Here is a 23,842-nt window from a genome sequence, read left to right as displayed (position 1 = left end):
AGCCAATCCGATCTAGGGCTCAGCATGTTGTGCATTCAGAGATACTCTTTCAATACTTAGTTCTTACTAGCAGTTGAGTTATTGTTGCCTTTCTATCAGCTTGAACCAGTCTGCCCCATTCTCCCTGACCTCTGCAGTCAGCAAGGCCTTTTGACCCAGAGAGCAGACAGTCACTGGATATTTTTCTCTTTTTCAGGCCATTCTCTATAAACCCTTGAGATGTTCTGTGTGAAAATCCAAGTAGATCAGTAGATTCTGGATGATCAGACCAGCCCATCTGCCATCAACAATCAAGGCATATTCAAAGGTGGTTTAATCACCTTCCTTCATTTCCTTCCTTCATTTTGATGCTGTTTTCACTTCAGCAGATCGTCTTGATCATTTTTTTTCTGTTATTCCATAATAATGAGTATATTTTGGTGATTTTTTCAAGATTTAAACTTATTTAACTCTTTTTCTGGGGAAAACAAAACTGGTTTTCCCATTTTGATGTATTAATTTCTCAAAATATTAAGAACAACATCAAAAATGTACCTCTCATGATGAGGGACGGAGTAAAATACTAAGTATTCATGTATAACAGTTTAGGGCAGGGGTGTCAAACTCATATTGAGTCTAGGGCCAGATTTGCTCCAATGAGACGTCCTAAGGGCCGGACTGTTTAGGCCAGGAGTGTGAAGGTCAATTGTGGATTCTGAATTTAGGCCTAACCTAAGGGCCCAACAAGGTCAAAATTTAAACAAACTGTCAACCTCATTTTCACCATTAGTAAAATATGGAAAAAAAAGAATAACACTAATAATGAATCATTCTGAGATGGAAAAAAAGTCAAAACACTAAGGTTAAAGTCTCAAAGTCTGAGATAAAAAGTCAAACATATTAGTTCACAAGGCCAAAACATGAAACTTAAAGGCAAAATAATGTTTTTTAAAGGCAAATACATGAGATAGAGAGTCAAAATCAAAAGTCTAAAAGGTAAAAATATGACTTAGAGTTTTAAAGTGTGAATCTTGATGGTCAAAACATGAAAAAAGTCAAAATCACAAGTTTAGTCAGAATTCTGAGATGCAAAATTGAAAATATGAAATGACAACATTAATTTCTTTTCTCCCCTTCCTCACTTTTAGTTTAACTACTTTTACTCTTTACTTTTTCAGATTTTTATAATTTAACAATATTTTAAATCATCAAGGTTAAGTTTACATGTTTATACTGGAGAAAATCTGCTGACCTCATACTGGTGGGCCAGTTATAATAGAAAGATTGGCTGGATACAATTACCACGGCCTGATTTGGCGACAGGGCCTTGAGTTTGACACCTCTGGTTTAGGGCTTCTGCAATGACACACTTGTCCTGTCTCTTCTTTAAATCATCTTTTGTTCAATATATGGTACATATGTCTTTATACTCTATTAAATAAATTTAAGTTGATGACGTTTCAGGAATTTGGGTCGCCATTGCTTGGTCAGGAGGTGATGGTGGGTCCTGAGGCTAGACCAGTTCAGAACCACAGTGCCTAAAAACATTGGTTGCTGCCATGTGATTGACCAGCCTCAGTACTCTTGTCACTGATCCCTTCTCTGGTCTACATTTTGCCCCTCTTTAACTCACCTGTCCACCAAGGACTAAAAGGTAATTACTAACAACAGTGGTATGAAAAATGTTTGATTCTTCACAACCAGAATCCATGTTGCATTTTACTTCCCTAACACCACATGGCAAGAGTGACGTGACAATAAAGCCTTCTTTTACAGTGGCATCAGTTTTGTTGCAATCAGTATTACATGCACAGTATTGCAGTTATTGTTTTTATCCTGTGTTGTTCTTTGAAGTCATGCTTTTCATTAAAAATGGAGGAAGTTATTTGATTCACTGAAAAGTTTCATTTCCTTTGTGCTCCAAAAGGATCCAAAATATGAATAATTAAGGGTGGTGCATATCAAAACACAGCCAATAACCTCTGTTGGATAATTCATTCAAACTTGATGTTTGGACTGAAACAAGTATCGTTGCCTGCTACTATCACCCTTCTTCTAAATACTCTGTTGGCGGACAAATCCAGGAGGTTATAAAAGCATTCAGTGAGAGAGTGATGAAGGAGCCCTTAGTAAGTTTTCTGTCTGTCAGAGGAAAACAGGGGGTTTGTAGGTGTTTTTTTCTGTGTTTCTGTGAGGATGAAGGGGGCAAAGCAAGACATAAAATCTGATTTTGACTCGGTACAGTATAGAGGAGGCTGGGAACAACAAAAAAAGGTACTGCTGTGTTTTCTGTCTTGTAGGGTTTGTCATCTTAAGTTCATAGGATCATGCAGTACAGCAAGGGTAACAGCTATCTTAAATTTACTGCTCAAAATGTTAACTTTAAAATACTTACAAATTAAGAAACAACACATCATGTTAATACTGTAAAAGTTAGCTTCAAGCACACAGTGCATATTGACATGCACAAACACTCATCCTGACCAAATGCACAACCATACTCAATAAACATATAGCGGCTCAAATGATATGTTCTACTGGTGTCATTGATCATAAACATTATGGAGTCTCCTCAATTTACAATCATCCACTTTAACAAAGCCACAAATCCCAAAGATACTATTGTTATCTGACTTTTCTCGCTCTTTCACTGTAAACTGGAACATGGTCATGGTCATTATAACAACATGTCAAAGTAAAAGGACAATAAGAATCAAAATAAATAAATAAAACAGCGTGACAGAGGAAAAATATGTACAACAAGAAGCAAATTTAAAAACGAACAAAAATGCCAGTGTGTCTTTAAAAACCAAATGGGATCTTAGGCCTTCTTTTTCACAGCGAAAGATCATATAGCAGTAAAATCCCAATAACATCCCTCCCCCATCTATTTCTGCCCCGCCCATCTGTTTAGATCAGACCAGGAAGCTACGCTACATAATACTGCCTTTCAATGCCATAGAGAATGCACCATACATGAAGACAAATGAACTTCATCTTATGATATACAGAGACGTACAGTATATACATGATATACATGTGTTGGAGGGCAAACTGATCCTCACCCTGCAAAAAAACATTCCCTGGGAATCCATTGCTCCAGAGGAAGAGAGAGATATTCAGGAACATTAGTAGACTCCACTATCGACTGATCTTCAAACCTATGCATGTCCCTTCAATCCTTCTCACAAATAAAGATAAAAAGTGAAGTAATAGTGGCGGCTTTTCTTAGCCTCCTTAAATTTCTCCATTAATTATTTCACAAAAATAACAGAAAAGATGATATGAGAGACGAGAAGCAGCATGCATTGATTTGAGTGACCGTTTCAATAGCAACAGAGACGGTGAGGAAGAAAGGGCTGTCGCAGAGTTGGGGTGTGGAGGGCTTTTCAGAACTGGGAAGCTGAGCTTGGGTCGCACTGAAGTAGCCGGACGATGGAGGGGTCGCTTTTGGCACCTTTGATGAATTCCTCCAGAGACAATTTACCTGTATGATGGATGGAGAAATAGAACAGCAGGAAAAACTATTATAATATGGTCCATAAAGAATTATCTGTAGCAGTGGTTCTCAAATGGTGTATCAAGGCCCTCTAGTGTGCCTTAAGGTGAGTCGAGGTGTGCCGTGGGAATTTGTACAATATGTTATTACCACAACTTTATGGCAAGTACTGTAACCAGGCCTCCCCAGTTGGGATTTATTGATATCAGTGTATGTGTGTTGGATCAGTAGCATTGGTACTCGCATCCTGACAAACACTTACCTCATAAGGAGCTGAAAAGCATGGCAAGCTATTATTGGGTTGAAATGATTAATTCATGCTATTTTTAACCAAGTTTTTTTTTTAGCATTTTTGCCACTTCTTTTGAAAACTTAAACCATTTTGCTGCTTTTTTGTTTAAGCATTTTTGCCACTTCTTATTACTACTTTTGACCCATTTTTGCCACGTTTTAGGAACTTTTTGCCACATTTAACCAATTTTTGCTACCTTTTTGCCACTTTTCATCCAATTTTGCTATTGTTTTTTAAAATTTTTTCCATCACTATTGACCCATTTTTACCACCTTTTAGCAACTTTAACCCTTTGTTGCCACCTTTTTGCCACTTTCAACCCATTTATGCCACCTTTTTTGCCAATTTTTGCTCATTTTTGCCTTTGTTTGACCACTTTTAACCAATTTTACCACCTTTTTACAACATTTAACCCTCTTAGACCACTTGTAACCCCACTTTTTTTTTTTTAACCAATTTTTGCCCATTTCTGACTATGTTTTGCCACTTCAGGCCAATTCTGCCATGACTTTTCATCACTTTTAACCCATTTTTGCCACCTTTTGCCATCTTCATCATACCCCGGTTGGCTGGGCCCCAGCGCTCCCCTTTATCTCCATGGCCCCTTGACTGTAACATTATTTAAAAAGTCTATTTTGTGTCGTTTTAAATATGGTGTGCCTTGAGGTTTTGGCTTAACCTTAGGTCTGCCTTGGGATTATCATAGACCCACAACGGCCATGTTCCTTTAAAGTCATCGCAGTGTGGAAAGTCAGATGTTACTATCATGTCTTACTGATATATTCCAGGTTGTTTGACAAAAAAACGCAGAGATTCTGACTACTGATTTTCTCGCTTCCTAATTCAAAAATGGTTACAGAGAAAAGGAGTGCTGCAGATCTAGAGAGAAACAGACCATAATTCATGTTAAAAAATGTTTTTAATCAACTTAACATCCACTAGATCAAAGCTAATGTTGACATTCAGCTAATTCCTAGTTATCATTTATGTTTGACAATCCCAAATATGAGAGTGTGGCGAACAGCATGCAGAAATGAACCTCAGACCGTACTTGAACCCTGACTCAGCCTCTGCAGATGTAGCTTGTAAACCTGGGTCACAAATGCCTCAAAATTTCCAAATCTTGTGTGCGCCTTTTGCTGTAATTCTATTTTTTCTACTCAGCCAAGGTTAAGGGCCTCTGATTATGTCAGTCAGTGCAAAATGTGCTAGAACAGTTTTGAGGGCACTTATGAGGACTCCCATTCCTGCAGACATAATGTGAGTGATTAAACAAAATGGATTTATATATAATCACAGAAACGCTTCTTCAGTTTGATAGATAAAAGATGTTAAGATTTCTGGTTGGAATGATTGAATTCTTTGTGTTCAGTGAAGAGAGTAGTGTAAGCTTTGTAATCTTGCTGCACGGGGAGATGCAATTCTAAGCAATTTGAAATGCCTCTTTTGTAACACTTTGTGAAATCTGCTAACATTAAGGTTATATTTGTGATTCCAAAAGTGAGGCCCATGGCCCGCAGCAATGACGAGGTCTCCAGCAAAGCTTGGTAAAAATGCCATTTTGCACTTCCAGCAGAGCACAGCAAATTTTGTGTGAGGACTTTCAGAAAAATACAAGGCTGAGAATGAAGACTACTGAAACAAAGACAAGAAAATATGATGTACCATATGTCACCCTCTGCTTCACTTTCCTGCTTGACATAGGTTTTTCCGTGTATATAGATTTATATTTATGTATTGAATGTGGCGAGGGGTGAGGGGTTAGTGGTTTTAAAGAAGATTCTCATCTGCTGAAGGGGGCAGAGCAGAAAACGTTTGGAAACACTGGGTTTTATGATATTGTGTTCACTGTTGGCTATGCAAAGATGAATAAAATTAAAGGTGCCCTGAAGAGGGAACAGAGTTATAGCTCCTCCCAGCGTTATAGTCCACGTCTCTGTGTTTTTGTTTGTTTGCAGGTCTAGCCACAGACTTTTTAAAGAAGTATGGTAGAGTGTAGTATGAAGCGTATTTCTGAAGGCATTAATATTTACACAAAACATAAATACAGATTTTACTGCTTGTCTTATGCAGCTTTCAATTACTGCTAACACATGGATGACAAATTCTAGTAGAGGAAGGCCACTTGTAGGGCTGAGTATTTCCCACAGCCTCACAATATATGTATCATGACATAGAGGCCACAATACAATATGTATAATGATAGATGTTGATTAAAGATAATAAAAAGTCTTAATAAACATTTCCTACACAGAACTGACCACAGCTGCTGTTCTTATTATAGACAATACCAGAAAAGGCATAGGTATAAGGATCAAACACTTCACAACACTGAAATTCACATCTTCAGATATCCTAGAAAATATAAATAGTCTATAATCAATAAGCTGTTAATAAATGCAAGTACAGTAATATTTGACTACTTTAAAAGGCCCTCTCTGACATCTCTCTTCCTCTTGTTTTTCATACATATGATAATCCGGTTTCAACTTACTAGAGGCCAACTTGCATTTGTCAGAATGTCTTTTTAACTTTTGCATAAATCGACACCACAGTTTCTGTGATGAACCTATGAGTGGCAATTAAACAGCATGACTCACACTCACTAAGCAGCTGTCTTTGCTATCAGCACCGCTGTATGACTCATGTCAGCAAAGGGTTGCTTATAATCTTCTGATCCCGTTTAGAAGTTGAGAGAAACTTTGACTTTACAGATTAGCCCAGAAAGCCTTGCTCTTGTTGCTGAGTGCTAATTAGCCTGGTGTCTGTGTCAGTTCGATTGGTGTTGCTGCAGTGTTTTACCTTGTTTGGTGCACAGCTAGCTTGGCTCATATCCAATTCCTGACTTTCTGGTCTTCGAAGAAACCCAAAATAATCTTGTATCTCTGCTTTTTGTCTTGTTGGCAGTAGATAGACACAATGATCCATGTCACTGCAGTGACTGCCACCTCTAACTTGTTCTGGAGTGAGGTGGGCACTGCATTTGCACTGCACAGTCCAGTGCCGCCCCGATCTGTTGGCTTTTATGTTAACTGTGCCATAGGGGACATGCAAAATGTATAAAACTTCAATCACAGCATTATATCGATTCTTTTAAATTTTTTAGATAGGCATATGAGTGAGATATACAGATATATTGCCATATTGATTTTTTTGAGCACAGGCCTAGTCACTTGGGAAATTCAATTGTTTGATGCCTTCTTTGTGTGATTTTTTTAAATATAAAAAAGTCTCAGAGGCAGAGATCACTTTGGTCTTGGTTCAGAATAACCAATCAAAGTAATCTTTAACTTTACCATTTCTTGTTAAAATTGGACCATTTGATATCTCTGAGGAAGAAACTGTGAATTTGTTTAGTTTCACTTCAAACAGACTGAGGTTTTTATATTATATAATACCTAGTATATATATATATAAGACCTAATAATACAACAGGAGCTGGGCCAAATGTTTATTATGCTTTCCTAGTTCTCTCAAAGATCTCTAGCTCCAGTAAAATTAGTTCCTTTCAAGGATTATCTTCAATAAACTGTCATTTGTTCCGAAGTTCTCTCTCCTCTCCACCCCTCTCCCTCTCTAGAGCATATTTATCCCCTTGTGATTCCATTTCCTCCTCTCACCATCATTATTGAGATCCATTTGTCTGAAGATTTTATCTGTCCTCTTCTCCGGCGTGGATTCATCCTCTGGCATCTTCATCACAGATGACACCATCTTGTAGATGGCCTGATAGATGGAGCAGAGAGAGAAAGTTAGAGACAAGGGGAGGTGGATGGGGGAGGGAGAAATTAAATGAATTCAAGCCAGCTGGGACCTATTTTAGGGACTCAGATGAAGGGACTACAACACAACAGAATTTAAAAATAAAGTCACGGTGGCTTTCAAAAGGGAGATTATTGCACTTTCTAAAGTCATTGCCATTTGTTAGTCTGGATGCAGAGAGCTTCTTCTGAGGCAGCATTTGCTTACCAATCAGGCTGTATGGCATTAGAACAGCACCATGACACCACTATTACACAGATCACAAGTTTCAGGGTATGGAGCTCACAAAGAGACTTTGATCTGATTAGTTTAACAACTGCAAGTGCTGCCCATCTCTTGATGGCAAAAGATGAATTGACGCAAGTGAGCACAGAAAAGCTCCAAGTATGAGCTGGCCTCAGAAATGTATTCACAATCACTGGAGCCTCTACATTTACTCTTCTACATGTATGTTGGGTGGTCCACGGGTGATTCATGAATGAAGAGCAATGGAGCGAGACAAGAGGCATGGATGAGTGGTACGTCCTGAAGTCTATAAACTACACTTTTTAAACTTTTGCCATTATCATTTTCTATATACTAGTCATGGGTTATACGTAGGGATGCCCAGATCATTTGCTGCCCATAGCAATCATAACAATCATATATAATTGAGATGGACCCATACTGATACTGATATCAATGTATTTGTTTTGTTAGAACAAAAACCTCAAGAAGTATCCTAAGGACAACTCAATTACACAATGTAATGATCCAATAATTCCACGTTTCGATTAATGCAAAATAATCAACACAATCAAAAAAGGCAATAACACTCAAAGGATTAAAGAGCAATTATTTTAGCGTAAATTCTCAAATTAAGAACAGGGCCTTTAACTATAACATTGTTGAAGGTTCAAGGCCTTTATAGGAAGGAGGCTCATAATTTGGAGTCAGGTCTTTACTTCTAATTCTCACTGAGAAGAATAATTGTTCATATTTTTAGTACAAAACAAATATAATGTAACTTCAATAACAATAGCCTAAAATTAAGTATTTTATAAAGTGGGTTATTATATTATAACTAAATATCAAAGCAATTAAAGCAAAATATGACAATAAAATAAAGGAGTATTGACAGTCAGTAGACAGACTTTATGTTGATCTAAAATTAACATACCTTTACTGATCAGCGAATGATTGTGTGAGAATTTTGATCAATCAGGCTTTTGGTTTGTTTATTTTGTTTCCTCAGATCAAATGTTAGCCAGGATTACTGATCAAAGACGGGCCGTTGTCTCGCATTGATGTTTGGATCCAAACCACCCATAGCGGCCATTTTTGTGAAAAGGACTGTTTTTTCTCTTATCTTCTTTTCATGAGCAAACCATTTAAAATGTCACTTACTCGCTCTATAAACTCTCCTGTGGCTGTGTGCTCCTGTTTCATAAACAAACGAGGCCCTGGTCTGATAAAACTGCCACTATACTAAAGCTACATCCGAGCTTATCACTCCACCAGCAGCCACTGTGTCTATGCCGGCCAACTAAAACCTCCCATTCCATGTGTTTGGGAAAGGAAAGAGCCTTTGAAAAACCTCACAGGGCGACTGGATGAACTTGCTGTCTGTCACATCTTTACAGGCCAATCAGAGCAACAAAACACGACGTCGTAGCCGCTACTGAGGAGTAAACTCCATATAGAATTACATCACGTGAACCATGGCGACTGTAGACATGTCAGTACGACTTTTGTCGTTTTTGAAAAGAAAACAACTCAATGCTGTTCTCTGTTCTTCTTTTACTAAAGAAAAGTCGCCAAGCTCTGATGAAACTGGCGCTTTAGCAGCATCCATGCTAATCCCATCTGCCATTATTGCACCTGCCTCTTGTTGCTGCTTGCTTACGTCCCGACGCCAGTCTGTTCAGACGGGAGCTTTGCAAGATGGATTCCCCAGTGAGAAACATGGAAACAGCCGAATCCATCTGCTTTGCACTATTAAACTGTGCCAGAATCCACTTGAATCCCACCCGAGACCACCTCTCCAAGTGGGCCTGGGCCCAGTGCCCGTGTGGTTCATTTTCCTTCACACTGAGCAGAACTAACCAGACTTTGGGCTCAAGTGTACTCAGACCTAGTGTGAAAGCCCCCTGGGTTTCTCAAGAAAACCCAAGTTTTATTTTCTTGAAGTTAAATTTGATCACATCACAGTGAAGTTTAATTCACATGTGCCTAACAGTCATATTACCCTTAAATACATATGCACACATATACACATACACTTAATAACAGCATAATGTAATGTTATGTCACTTAGTTTCATTAACTAACTTTTATCTAGCTAGTCTAACACTGATTTCAACAATGTTTTGACCGTTATTATTTTCTGTTTTTACAAATGATCTACTTCTTGTTTTATATAAAGCCCATGTGGCCATGTATGCAGATGACTCAACAATATATGCTACCGCCTCTTCAATAGGAGAACTAAACACTATTTTACAGTAAAGTCAGTGAATTACAAGTAATAAATTGATTCTTAATGTAGGTAAAACAAAGTCCATTATATTTGGCTCAAAATATCAGTTAAAAGCTGAACCAGCACTGAAATTAAGAACAAGAACAACAAACCTATTGAGCAGGTGTGTGAGACTAAACTGTTGGATATAAGCTTGGATCATCATCTCTCATGGTCGAAGCATATTGATAATGTTGTCAGTAAAATGGGACGAGGTGTTTCAGTTGTAAGAAGAGTGTCAAAAAGTTTACCTTCAGATGTTATTAAACAAGTTCTGAATGCCTTGCTTCTGTCCCAGCTTGATACTGGCTCTATAATTTGGTCCAGTGCTTTAATGAAAGACTTAAAAAAAAAATTAAAAAAAAAAAAAAAACTACACGTGGCTCAGAATAAAGCAGCTTGGTGTGCCCTACAATGCTCATATAGAACCAATGTAACAGACATGCATGACAGACTTGGCTGGCTAACTGTGAGACAAAGATTCACTTATGTTTTGTTAAATTTTCTCAGGAGCATAATTGTGACACAGTCTCCAAAGTTAATATATAAAAGATTATCCTCTCAGTTTGCTCAACATCATTACCAAACAAGAAGTGCAACTAAAAGAAGGTTCATACTACCAATAGTGAGAACAGGTATAATACAAAGAACAGTTCTGTACAGAGCCATGGTAGGCTGGAATTCATTGCTAGTGTATATTATTCAAGAAAGTAACATAGAGACGTTTAAATTTTTGTTGAAACAGTACGTCATGATATTTAATCAACAGAAACGAATTTCACTGAGTAAATGAGCACTTTCAGAATGTTGGCATGGTATGAAATGTATTTTCACCTCTTTTTTCCTTGGACTTATCGTGTGTAAACCCAGAATAATTGGGACAAACAGTGCTTAACAAATGTATTAGACCACCTGTCATAAAAACGAGAAAACATAAATATTTTAGAAACCTTTCAAAAACTTGTTTAAAACTACAAATGTTATTTTAATTTATTTGGCAAATAAACTGAAACAACTAAATAGTCCTTTTTCACATATAATAACTGAAAACTTCATATTTTGTATGGCCTCCTTAGGCCTTGATAACAGCTTGCATTTTTGCTGGCATTGTTTTTATGTACTTTTCAACAGTCTCTTTTGTTATTGAGTTCCAAATAGTGTCGAGCTGTTCCCACAGACTTGCTTTAGATGAAACTTTTGTGCCATCAATCTTTGGATCTACTAAATCCCAAATTTGTTCAATAGGATTCAAATCTGGACTTTGACTTGCCCAGTCCATCAGTTCCAGTACTCCAGATCCCTTTTTCTTGGTCAAATAGTCTCTGCACAGTTTTGAAGTATGCTTGGGGTCATTGTCTTGTTGGTATATGAACCCACGACCAATCAGATTCAGTCCAGAAGGGATTCCATGATGCACTAAGATGTTGTGGTAGATGTTCTTGTTCATTTTACCATCCATTTTCACTCATTTGTCCATGCCGCATCCACAAATGGAACCCCATACCATAATGGAATCTCCACTGTGTTTCACTGTGGGTGCAATGCATCTGGCATCAAAACGTTCTCCAGCTTTTCTGTGGACATAAACACCACAATGCTGACTGAAGAGTTCAAACTCGGACTCGTCTGTCCAGAGTACCTTCTTCCAGTCATCAGCAGTCCAGTGTTTGTGCTCCCTGGCAAATCTGAGGCGTTTCTGAATGTTTGCAGGCCTCAATAATGGCTTCTTAGCAGCTATTCTTCCCTTTAAGCCTTGTTCCCTCAGTCGTCTGCTTACGGTCATTCAGGAGACTTTCTCAGACTCTGATCTAGAAGCATTCATCTCTGCCTGAAGATCAACAGTGGTCTTCCTCCTGTCTCTAGTACTTCAAATCTTGAGGTGTCTGACATCTGCTTCAGTTAACTTTGGTTTCCTGCCTCTTCCTTGGCGTATTTTGTAAGTACCAGTCTGGTCAAATGACTCAAAGCACACTTGACCACACTGTGAGAACACTTTATGTCTTTCCCTATTTGTCTCAGAGACCATCCAGCATCATGAAGTGCTTTGATGCAAACTCTTTCTTTTTTAGTGAGCTCTCCACGTTTTACCATTTTGAACAGGAATGAGGAATTTCAAACTGAATTCACCTTTTCATACCCAAATTTGAGCCGGCTCACTGGGCTTCTCTGAGAAGTCAAAAATCAATCAAGCATAACATTCAACCACTAAAACTAGTTTTTTCTGTTCAGGAATGCAAGTAAATAACTATAATTTGCCATATTAATCAAGAAATAATAATATGCTTTACCATTTTTTCAGGTTTTTTGTAAATCCGTCAATTTGAAAATTCATGGATAACAATAATAATTATATTTTAGCATTAAAAATATAATTTGGGTTACAGAGCTTCTACATATTGGTGTATTAACCATTGCAGAAACATAAAAAAATGATTTTGGTAATTACCAATGCTGTTAATTTAGGGCAGCTGTGGCATAAATCTTACTTTGGGTGTTGGTCTAATAAATTTGTTAAACACTGTATCTGTGATAGGTTATCCAGTTATGTGATTATTACAATGTGGCATGTAAATCTGTGTATGTGCATGCATGTAATATCTGATTGTAGAAAGACATTAAGTTTGATAAGTTTAAAATGTGATTATGACTTTGTGTTCTGCATCATGTTTGTTAAATGGATGGCCATTTTGTTTATCTTCTGTATGTGTATGTTTTTCTATATACTTTTAGAGGAGCTGATTTTTAGTTTTTTTTGTTTTTGACCATGTTTGTTTGTTTATCATTGTTGTATTGTGTGTTGCTGTGTATGACCTTATTTGTGTTGGACCCCAGAATAGCCAGTGCTTTTGCTAGTGCTAATGGGGATCCTAATAAGGAAAGAAGGAAAAGGATAACTGTTTCTATAACTAACGAGACTAACCACTATTTTTGGTTGATTTTACCACAGCTCTTTCAAATGGATTAGGAAAACTGACCCATAGCAGCAGCAGCAGATAAGTTAGTTGAATTATTTTCAAGCCAACAATTGAAAGTGCAGCATCCTAGTTTAATTTGATTCACAAAGTGAATGTGCTTAATACTCACTGACTGACAGTCCAATTATATAATTACACTTCACTGCACACGTCTCTCTGAACCGCAGACACCAGAGTATAAACCACACTTGATCAAAACAATGTCTACAAGCATTAATTCTGATCTGCAGATCATGTATTTTTTCCAAAGTCTTGCACTTGATACTGAAAATAACAATAACAGTAGGACAAATATTTGAAAAAGTCATCACCAAAACCATCACTCAGTTATAAGTAATTGGTTTGGTGACATATTTGCATACACACTGTTTAAAGTAAGCCAGACTACTCCTGAATGTGGTCTGAGAGGTCTGTCTCACTGTGTCCTAATGCATCTTAGTTGGCAATTTGCTTGTAGGCATGGGAGCTTGCAAAACAGAAATGCTTTTCAGTGTTTCATAACACTCTCACTGTTAAGCTTCTGAATATGCAAAAGCTCATTTAACAAGAAAAGGTCAACAGTGAATTCAGTTATTTTTTTTAAAGTCTGTGTCATTTGTCTATAATAATACATCAGTAGTGAGCATATTTTACAACCCAAAACATATTAGTTAAGATAATTTGTCTGAAAACGGGGTAAAGTACAGCAGTTCTGATGTTTACTTCAAAGAATAGTTGCATAAATTCTATTTTTAGAGAAATTATTTAAGTAATACATCATTTTCCTTTCATACAACATTCATTCAGACATAGTAAACAGCATTTTAACATTCATGAAGGGAAAAGATGTTGGCACCTCAGTTGACATGATAATCATTATTTAGGTTCTAGACTGAAGATATTCTTGTGGCATGAAGATGTAAAACAAAATGAACCTGTATCAAGACAGAAGGTTAGTTCAGTCAATGATAACATTGGCCCCTCCTTTCTCATGTGTAACCTCAATGAGCTTGAGTATCATCTTAGTATTCTGCATACTCAGGGATAAAGTCTGGTTAAATTTAACTCACTAATCCATGAGAACTCGGTGGCACAGACACACACGCAAAGAACTTGTAGCTAGATCCTCATATCTCAACATATAAGCATGTCTATTTGTGCTCCCGAGAGTGACAGGATTACTTTAAAGTCAAATGTAGAGTTGATCCTAAAGTCTTCATACAAACTGTGGCCAGAAGTGCCATTAGCACATTCAGTGTGCATAAATGTGAGTTAATTTCAAAGCTTATGCACCCCTGAGTCAACTTAAAGACATTTATTAAAGGAGACATATTTTACCCTTTTAAGACAAGCTTATACTGTTCTCAGGGGTCCCCAAAACATGTTAGTTGCTAAAAGAAACACTCTAGTATAGGATTTTTGTGCGTCTAAAATCCCCTCTATTTCAGCCCTTCTCAGAATGAGCCATTTCTGTGTCTGTGGCTTTAAATGGTAATTTGTTGTCTGACTCCGCCCCTGACCACACCCCTCTCAGGAAATGGATGCAGCACTCCTGGTACTACAGACACTTTTATCTAAAATCTAGGACTTAACTAGGATTTGAACCAACAACCTCCCACACTGTAATCAGCAGGATAACCCATTGAGCTATCCAGCATCTCAGCTGGTAGTGGAGTGGATTAGTAGAGGAGGGTGGAACTTTCCTCCAAGTGGGGGAGGGCCAACCAAACTTGGCGGCGGGTGCTTACGATTCTGTTGAGGTCACCAGGAGCTAAATCTGAGAACGGCTTGTTTCAGCACACATTTTCTGAAAGGTGGAGAAAGAGAGGGAGAAAGGGAATGGATTTTTCTCGTATTTGAGGGGATTGTGGACAGGCCAGGGGCACATATTTGTGTTAGAAAAGCCTGAAAAAGTGATTTTAGCACAATATGTCTCCTTTAACACTGAATAGTCATAGACAGAGCATCTTTTTGATTTTTCTTTGTTTAAGATTTGTAAAACCCACTGAGAGATGTAAAGGGTGAACAACAGCACTGATATATGAAAGAAAAAATTTAAAAATTGAGAAACAGGGATGGAAGGTTAAGTGATACTCAAGCGAGTAGTCAGTTTCGGATTCAAATTGCTCTCAATAGCGTTTATTGTTGCTAGGTTATAAAAGTGGACTTCTGCTTTTCTTGATAGTATTTGTGATATTGTGTATAAAAAGCTCTGTGCCCTTAATATTTTCTTTTTTTATGAAATATCACCAAGAAAACATTAAAAATGTAAAGGAATTATGCCATGGCATTAGCAGCAGCTGTAGAAACTACATCCTTGAAAACACGAGTTAGATCAGTTTCTCTTCCATCACTTGCTTGTTGACAAAACTTAACGGTAAATGGCAAATGAACCTGTGCTTATATGCTGCCTGTCTAGTTGTCTGACTCAAAAGTGCTTATACACTGCAGGTCACACTTACTCATTCAAACCCTGTCATCCTACACACAGTGATGGTGAAGGCTGCTAGGTAAAGAGACCATCAGTGCGTACTAATCCCATTCATACTAATGGGACAGAGTGGCCAGAGCTTGTTTCAGAAACCCCACCCCTTTTTGCTTTTGATTGACCTGTGAGGGAGAAGGGACACTGATGACTGCCGTACTGTTTCAAAAAGGCTAGATAGCTCTAGGGACATCATACATACATTTGTCTAGGAGATTGATGGTTCGAATCCCACCAACACCTGCCATATGTACGTCACTTTGGATAAAAGCATCTGCTAAATAACATTTTAAAAGCTGAACTATTTACAAATCAGAGCGCTGTGAGTGGTAACAAAAACAGCTGATGCCAGGAGGTTTCGTACACTGTAAGACCAAACAGTAGAGGGTTGCTAAAAGAATTGATACGTGTTAATCAAACATTTTTCTGAGTTGATTGAACATATTTTTAGTTAAAAAAAACAACTCAATCACACTTTTGAACCCTTAGTGAGGCTACCGACTCAGTAAGAGAAGTCCTAACTGTGGGGACCATCCAATCCATGTTGAGCATAAATAACTGAACTCTGTAGAGGAGAACTTCCTGAACCCAAAACAGCTATTTCAGTTCCATAAGTCTGAATTGATAGGATGCATTTTTTGTTATTGCACTCAAATTATTTGACAATCATTCCTTAATCTACAGAGGTAGATGGTAGACTGAATATGATAGAAGAGGACTTCCTGGTTCAACGTGCACCTTTCAGTTACTGTCACTTAAGTAGGCCTGCCATGAGTGACATCAATGTTTAAGATTAAAGTAGGTAACAGAAACTAAACAAGCAGTGGATGAAGAACATGTGGCTGATTGTTAGGTATAGGAAAGTTTCTATGGCATAGTTTATTTAAAAAGTTAAGTCAAGCCAACATAATTGTTCAAGTAAAATTATGTCAATATAACTTAATATGGAAATATAAATGAGTACCTGCAACTAAACAACCCAGAATCAAACTGACTTATGATCTAAAAATTCTTAGTTTTGATTCACGTACATTTACAACTTTTACAGTCAAACATTTATATTTTTGTTTTCTCTGAAGTTAAGTATTAAACTTGAGAATTTTGAGTTTAGTACTTTTTCTAGAGTGGCTCTAACACATTGTTGTAATGATGGAAAGTTTAATTATAGAGCTTTTGTCAAAACAAGTTTTTGTAAGCCTATTATGCTGGGATATTGTCAATTAACACTTATAAGTAGTGTTGTTGTACTCGGTCTTGTCTCTGCCTCGGACTGGCCGGACTCTGGATTTTCCATTAAGACCAGTCAGGACCAGCAATGATCTGCTATTCTTTGACTTCATTAATGTGATAATAAGGAGAAGCACTTGCTAAAACAACAAATAGCTACACCTGTAAAAACTTGGACATTAGTCCATCTTATTTTTAGTCAGAAATACTGTATCTCTAAAAACTTACTTTAGGCCCCATTCACCTGACAAATGTAGCTAAACATCTCATTTTCAGGTATTTAAAAAAAATTCCAGACTTGCCAGTGGATCTTAAACACATACAAGGATTTATTTATTTATTTTATTATTATTATTATTATTATTATTTTTTTTTTTTTTTTTAATTTTTTAAGATTCAAGATTTTTGCATGTTGTGCTTAGAAAGAGTTGCAGACACTTTGTTTTTTATCTGTCAAATTTACTAAAAAGAAAACTAAAATTAAAGAGAGACTTCTCTTTAACTGCTCAACCTTGTCATGTTTTTTTTAAACGGATTTTTATGGTCTTGGTCTTGTCTCGGTCTCGGCCTTGACTTTGTCTAGACCCCCAAAAGTCTTGGTCTTGGTGCTCTCTGGTCTCGGGCAAGTCTTGGTCTTGGATAGTATGGCCTTAAGTTCAACATTACAGATAAGTACTTCTTCCAAGTGGGTCCTGGGAGGGCTTTGCTTTTCTTAGATACAAGTAGACAGGGGTGGGTGCTTTAGAGAAAAAGGTTGGGAACCACAACACTATTACATGTTTCACATTAAATGAAATGAAAACATCCACATGTACATATGATTTTTATCAGCTTACTCTAGCCCTAAATGGATCTACCCAGTGTCCTTTCACTTACCTGTACAATCTCCAGCATCTCCTCACGGCTGATGTACCCATTTCCATCCAGGTCATACATGCTGAAGGCCCATTTCAGTTTCTGCTCCAGTTTACCCCGTGATGTCACACTCAAGGCGATGATAAACTCCCGGAAGTCTATCGTCCCGTCGCCGTTGGTGTCAAATGTTCGGAAGACGTGCTCAGCAAATTTGGAGGCATCACCGTAAGGGAAGAAATTGGCATAGATTTTCTTGAACTCCTCCACATTCAGGGTTCCACTTGGGCAGTCCTTTAAGAATCCCTACAGACAAACAGATAGAAAGGTAGACGATGCCTCTCTTAATACTTGAACAGAAAATCAGAATAGAAAATCTGGAATATCTTATAGATTTGTGACAGCGCTGAGTTTGCAGTGTTTCCCACAGATTGGTACTATACTTAGGTGGTAGTGCTGGCAGTGGGGGTCGTCCCATCCACCTCTGATTGGAAATAAATATAAAAAAAATAAAATAGATAAAGCCAGGGTTGTCCAAACTTTTTCCACTGATGGTCACATATGAAAAAATATAAGGATGGGGGGGCACTTTCATTTGCCTTATCCAGAAGATTGTAAAGTTAGTAAAACCAATCTTATCATGGTTAAGATATGCTTAGTAATTGGGTATGCTTAATGGCTAGTTAATGTCTGACAAGGCAAATAGCCAATCATTTTATGGATTTCAGGGAGGCCAGTCAGATTTCAGGGGGCTCTGGTCGGCCCTGGCTACTTCTTGGTCTGGCCCTAAAACACCATCAGTACTTCTGAGCCGTTGTAATCCAGTGGGGCATCATTAGACAAAATATTGTTATTACGTTGGTTGCCAATGGGTTTCTCATTTACAATGTTGTCTTCATTTAGTTGCAAAAAACTCAGATCAATTCATTCTTCTTGACAAAATGTTTGTTTACAGAAATAGCATGGTAGCACTGCCTTGTGCTGAAAACAAGAAGTAGAATACAGTCAAGTACAAGCTTCATGTTCAAATGTAAATATTTAATTTAATGTTTAGAATTTGCCAATCAAAAATGGACCACAGGCCACATTTGGCCCCTGCACCATAGTTTGGACACCCCTGGAGTAAGCATTTTCGGGTGTCTAGGACATTTTTTGTTGTCACTTTGGTATCAAAACAGGTATCGATGTGGTTTGATTTTAACTAGTATTACGTTGAAATAAAAATAAAATCAGGTATCATGAAAACTCAACTCCCAGGTATCATCTATGTGTGTGTATTTTAGATTGAAAAGCTTCGCTGCCTACCGAGCTGTTCTCGTGAATACCTCTTTAGTAGTTGTTTTTTTTTTTTCATTAAAATCTATTTCATTAAAGGTAAGCTAATCAGAAGTGTACAGTATTCTATAAAAAATCCAAAAAGTTTTCGACATCTTACTCACATGAGAGTCACCAGTAATCACTGTCACAGTTTAAAGCATAACACTGGTGTTATACTCTGGGAAGTAACATCAGATGTAAAAGGCCTAATTTAACTCCTTCTCTTCAGGGTGTCCCCCCACCCTCTTTTTTTAAAAACTAATTTTTGTAACTATTTGATCTATCATTACGTAATTATTTTTTCTGGGTTTTTTATGTGTCGTTTTTCTCACTGACTGATGTTTTTTCTGTTAATTTCAGACTTTTGTCATTTCATGTCCAGTCAATAGTGCAAAGAAGAGTGGGAGATATTGAAAATGAGGAAAAATAGTTTACTTTGAACTCAGTCTTTCATTTCCCCAGACAAAAAAAAAAAAAAAAAACGTTTATGATGCAGTTCTTACACCAGTACACCAAAAAGAACCTTTTCAAAGCCAGTTAAAAGGGCCAGGAATCAATTTTTTCTGACAAATTTCATGCAATGTCGTATTCTCAGTTGACAAAAGAAGAATTTTTTGATAAGGAGCTTAATCTTTGAAAGTTGAAAGCAGGTCTAGCTTCGTTTTAAGGTGTCAGATTTGATAAAGGAGTATTGTGCCTCAGAAGAAAAGTGAAGTAAAAGTCGTGTCAGTCTCACCCTTTGTTCATAGGAAAGCTTTTTTTTTTTTTTTTTTTTTTTTTTTTTTTACTGATGACTATCAGGAAAAGATGGTGCCTTGACATTGTCCTGATTTGACAGCAGCAGCCACTTTCTGATCTCACATGTTTTAATGTCATATGTAGCGGTAAAATACTGAAGTGATTCTGTTTCTTCTATAACTTTAATTTTATTGCTGTTGTTGTTTTGATAGAGAGGGAGTGTGACAACTTTAAAACTTGCATTTGTTGCCAATTCATTCTTTAAAACCAAAATTGAATAAAGTGTCATTAACCTCAGCTACCTCTGCATGATATGTAATACACTGCAGCCTTTCTGTCTGCCTTGCTGTTAATCTACAGAGGGGAAGCACCACCATGACTACTGTGAGTGTGAAGATCTGGGGTCGGGGAGGCTTATAGGTCAGGGAAGTGATAGTGTAACATGTACAGCTTTTATTTAGGGTGGGTCAGACAGCTGTTGAATAGACCTAACCCCAGCATTAAGCCATACAACCATTACACAAACACACACCCATGGAGATAAGCCATGCATTCAGGTCTTTACTCACTTCCAGACTTAACAGATGGGAGCCGGTGGTGCTCTGCTTCTTAGACAAACATTGTCACATTAAGGCTGCTGTCAGTGTCACTGATATCATGTCATTGAAACATGACTGTACTAACAGTCATCCTGGCTAAGGTGAGACGCCCTTAAAAATCAACCTTAAAGAAATTCTCAGTAACAGTTTCATATTTCCCTGGAAGCACTGAGCTCTGCTTTGCTCTTATCCTCTCCTTTCCTGCCTCTGACTTTCTGTATCTCTGTCTTCAGAGCTGTAACTAGCTGTCCCCCAGCTGTCTTAGATGTATGTGATTATACAACATGTTAATATCAATGTCCTTCCAAGTGTTGTTAACAGTGCAAAATTTTGAGTATCTGTAAATGAATGCCATATAGTATGATCTAGAGCAGTGATAACACTTGGCTCTTGGACAACATGTGGCTCTTTTGTGATGATCAGATTTGTGGCTTTATGTCTTCATTTGAAAAATTATTCCCCCAGAAAACCTTAAAAAGTAAAACCTTGACCTCAGAAATGGTCCATTGCAAGTCATTTAAATCAGTTTGTTTCTTATACAGCAGGCTTTAATTGTCAAACTAAATTGGCAACCTTATTTTTTGTCTCTATATTTCCATTGCATTTCCATTTTTTGCCCTTTTTTTATTCACTTTTAAATCCCTTTCTACTGCCTAAACCCCATTTTTTGCCACTTTTTGCTCATTTTTGCCACTTTTATCCAGTTTTTGCACAATTTTGCCACTTTTATCCTGATTTTTGCAATTTGCAATTCTTGCCCCCTTTTTGCCAATTTTCCCCCATTTAAACTGCTTTGTGCCATTAAATGCCTCTTTTTTCGCTATTTGGCCACACTTGGCTATTTTTTGCCCATTTTTCCCACCTCTTTGCTGATGTTTGCCCATTTTTTGTCACTTTCCACTCATTTTTTTGCCAGGTTTTTGCCACTTTTTGACCATTTTGCCACCTATGACTCATTTTTTTTGTCAATTCTCACCCATTTTTGCCCTTTTATGCCACTTTTCCTCCCCATTTTTTCCACTTTTCACTCCATTTTTGCAATGTTATGCACATATCGCCCCTTTTTTGCCATTTTTTTTGCCACTTTTTGACAGTATTTGCCACCTTACACTTATTTTAAGTGCCACTTTAACCTATTTTGACCATTTTTCACCACTTAGTGGCTCTTGCAAAGTTTATTTTTCAACAATTTGGCTCTTTGGACGAGCATTTTTTTGTAACAGCGATCAATGAAAACTTCCGTTATTTCAGAAGTGCTGTCAAACAGAGCAAGGAATTTTGAACACACCTTTTGCAAACATCCTAGTTTTATTTTACAATTAATTAAAAAAAAACTACTGGGGTAAAAACTATTAGCCCCTGTTGCTAATAGTCAGCGTCTCCTTTTTGCTGGATAACAGCCTGCAGTCATTTGTTGTAGTGTTCAATAAGTTTCAGACATGGCTGCTGAGGTATACCATAATTTGCAAATCTCATAAACCCATATTTTCTTCACAATAAAATATCAACAACATATCAGATGTTGAAACTGAGACATTTTACTGCTTCATGAAAAATATAAGCTCATTTTTATTTCATGGCAGCAACACATCTCAAAAAATAGGGATAAGATCATGTTTACCATTTCGCAGAATCCACTCTTCTTTTATCAACAGTCTGTGAAAGTCTGGGAGTTTTGGGAGAGGGATGTTGTCCCATTCCTGTCTGATCTAGCTGCTCAACAGCCCTGGCTCTTTTTTTTTTGTTTTATGATGTGCAAAACATCTTTTATTGGTGAAAAGTCTGGATTGCAGGGGTGTCAGTTCAGTACAGGGACCCTTCTAATGCAAAACTATGCTGTTGTGATGGATGAAATATGTGGTTTAGCATTGTCTTGCTGAACTACACACGGCCTTCCCTGAAAGAGGCATTGTCTTAATGGGAGCATATGTTGCTCTAAAACCTCTCTATACTTTTCAGCATTGATAATGCCTTTCCAGATGTGTGAGCAACCCACGCCATAGGCACTAATGCAACCCATACCATCAGAGACGCAGGCTTTTGAACTGTGCACTGATAACAAGCTGGATGGTCCCTCTTCTCTTTAGTCTGCAGGACACAGCATCTGTGGTTTCCTAAAAGATTCACGTTTTGATTCATCTGACCACAGAACAGTTTTCCATTTGCCCCAGTCATTTTTAATGAGCTTGGCCCATAGAAGACAACAGCATTTCTTTATCATGCTCACATATGGCTTCTTCTCTGCATGTTACAGCTTTAAGTTGCATTTGTGGATGGCGTGGTGAACTGTGTTGGAAGACACTGATTTCTTGAAGTGTCCCTGCCTGTTTTTAATGCTGACCTTCAGTCTTGTCCCTCATGCACAGGATATCTCTGGATTTTCTGAATCTTTTGATGATATTATGCACTGTAGATAGTATGAAATTTAAAGTTTTTGCAATTTAATATGTTGTTTATGTCCTATTGTGAATAATATATGGGTTTGTGAGATTTGCAAATTACTGCATTCTGTTTTCATTTACATTTTACTCAGAAACAACCTTTAAAAAAAAAAAAGAGGAGTAGTTTTTTAATGAATTTAGTTGCTTTCCTTTAAAAGCTACATTTTTAGCAGCAGTAATACAAATGTCATGACTTAGTACCCCTGCAGGTGTGCAAACTGTGAACGGTGAGTTTCTGTGTACCTTGTACCACTCCTGCAGCTCGTGGTCAGAGAATTCAGTATTCTCTCGCAGGTCCTGCAGCATCTCTGGCCGCAGCTTGCTGTTCTGTTTCCCCATGACAGCAGGACAGGACTCTTGGCTTCTTTGACAGCAACTGCGACTATAACGCTAGCCAGGCCGTTTTTCACACCTGTCAGTCAAAGATAGAGAAAGAGAAGGTCAGCAACAATTAAGCCAACAGAAGGATGACCTCCAGTGACAAATGACAAGTGCATAACAGTTGGTCAGCATACATCAGCACGTCACTGTTGTCACCCAACAACAGATGAAGAAGAAAAAAGATTACACGAGATTAAATATGGGTAACCCTCAGCTACACTTAAAGACAACTTAGTAGTTAGAAATGATTTTTTTTATCTGTTACTATCTAACTGTAACACACAAGCCAGTTAGGTACACGCCACTGAAAAGAACATAATTTTGACCACTCACACAATAACATTCTGATTTTTTTATGAAATCACAGTGAGCAGTTTCACCATGTTTTATCCCAATCCCCTTGACACGGGATGTTATGCAACACTGCTAGTCTTTAAACTGCTGCATCACATTCGCAAAACATTAAATAATCCCAAACGCTCCCCAGTGACGTCAAGCACTAGCCCACTGATCACATTTCTGGGTTTATCTGGCCAGCTGTGTGTTTGTGTGTCAAATCAGCTGTGTGGTGTGTACAAGTGTGTGTCTGTGTGTGGTGATGTGCTTTGTATGTGTCCAGATCTCCTAATCTTCATCTCAGCTCAACCTGCCATACAAAACATGATTTCAGTGATGCAACTACGTAATGCAGCCTGTCACCATGTAACCTAATCCTTAAACTTTTTTCCCTTAAAAAAAAGTCATTAACCCTTTAATGACTACATCAAAAGGTAGATCAAATTGCACTGGCATGGAGTGAATAATATTTTATTGAAAAAC

The 23,842-nt window shown here is 37.6% G+C and overlaps 1 protein-coding gene across 1 annotated transcript in view; it reads right to left on the bottom strand.

The window, feature by feature from the left end:
• Window positions 1–2,507: 2,507 nt before the first annotated feature.
• Window positions 2,508–23,842, bottom strand: part of LOC121524316 (hippocalcin-like protein 1) — an 81,083-nt gene continuing 59,748 nt past the window's right edge. The window contains exons 2-5 of the mRNA XM_041809651.1: window positions 22,886–23,054; window positions 17,572–17,853; window positions 7,391–7,496; window positions 2,508–3,466 (exon numbers count right to left, since the gene is read on the bottom strand). Of these exons, the coding sequence (XP_041665585.1) occupies window positions 3,369–3,466; window positions 7,391–7,496; window positions 17,572–17,853; window positions 22,886–22,981 (582 nt within the window). The 5' untranslated portion in view covers window positions 22,982–23,054 and the 3' untranslated portion in view covers window positions 2,508–3,368. The remainder of the gene's footprint in view (window positions 3,467–7,390; window positions 7,497–17,571; window positions 17,854–22,885; window positions 23,055–23,842) is intronic.

This window comes from Cheilinus undulatus, linkage group 16 (genome assembly GCF_018320785.1).
Source record: "Cheilinus undulatus linkage group 16, ASM1832078v1, whole genome shotgun sequence".
Classification (NCBI taxonomy): domain Eukaryota; kingdom Metazoa; phylum Chordata; class Actinopteri; order Labriformes; family Labridae; genus Cheilinus; species Cheilinus undulatus.
This window is presented reverse-complemented; position numbering and strand designations above follow the sequence as displayed.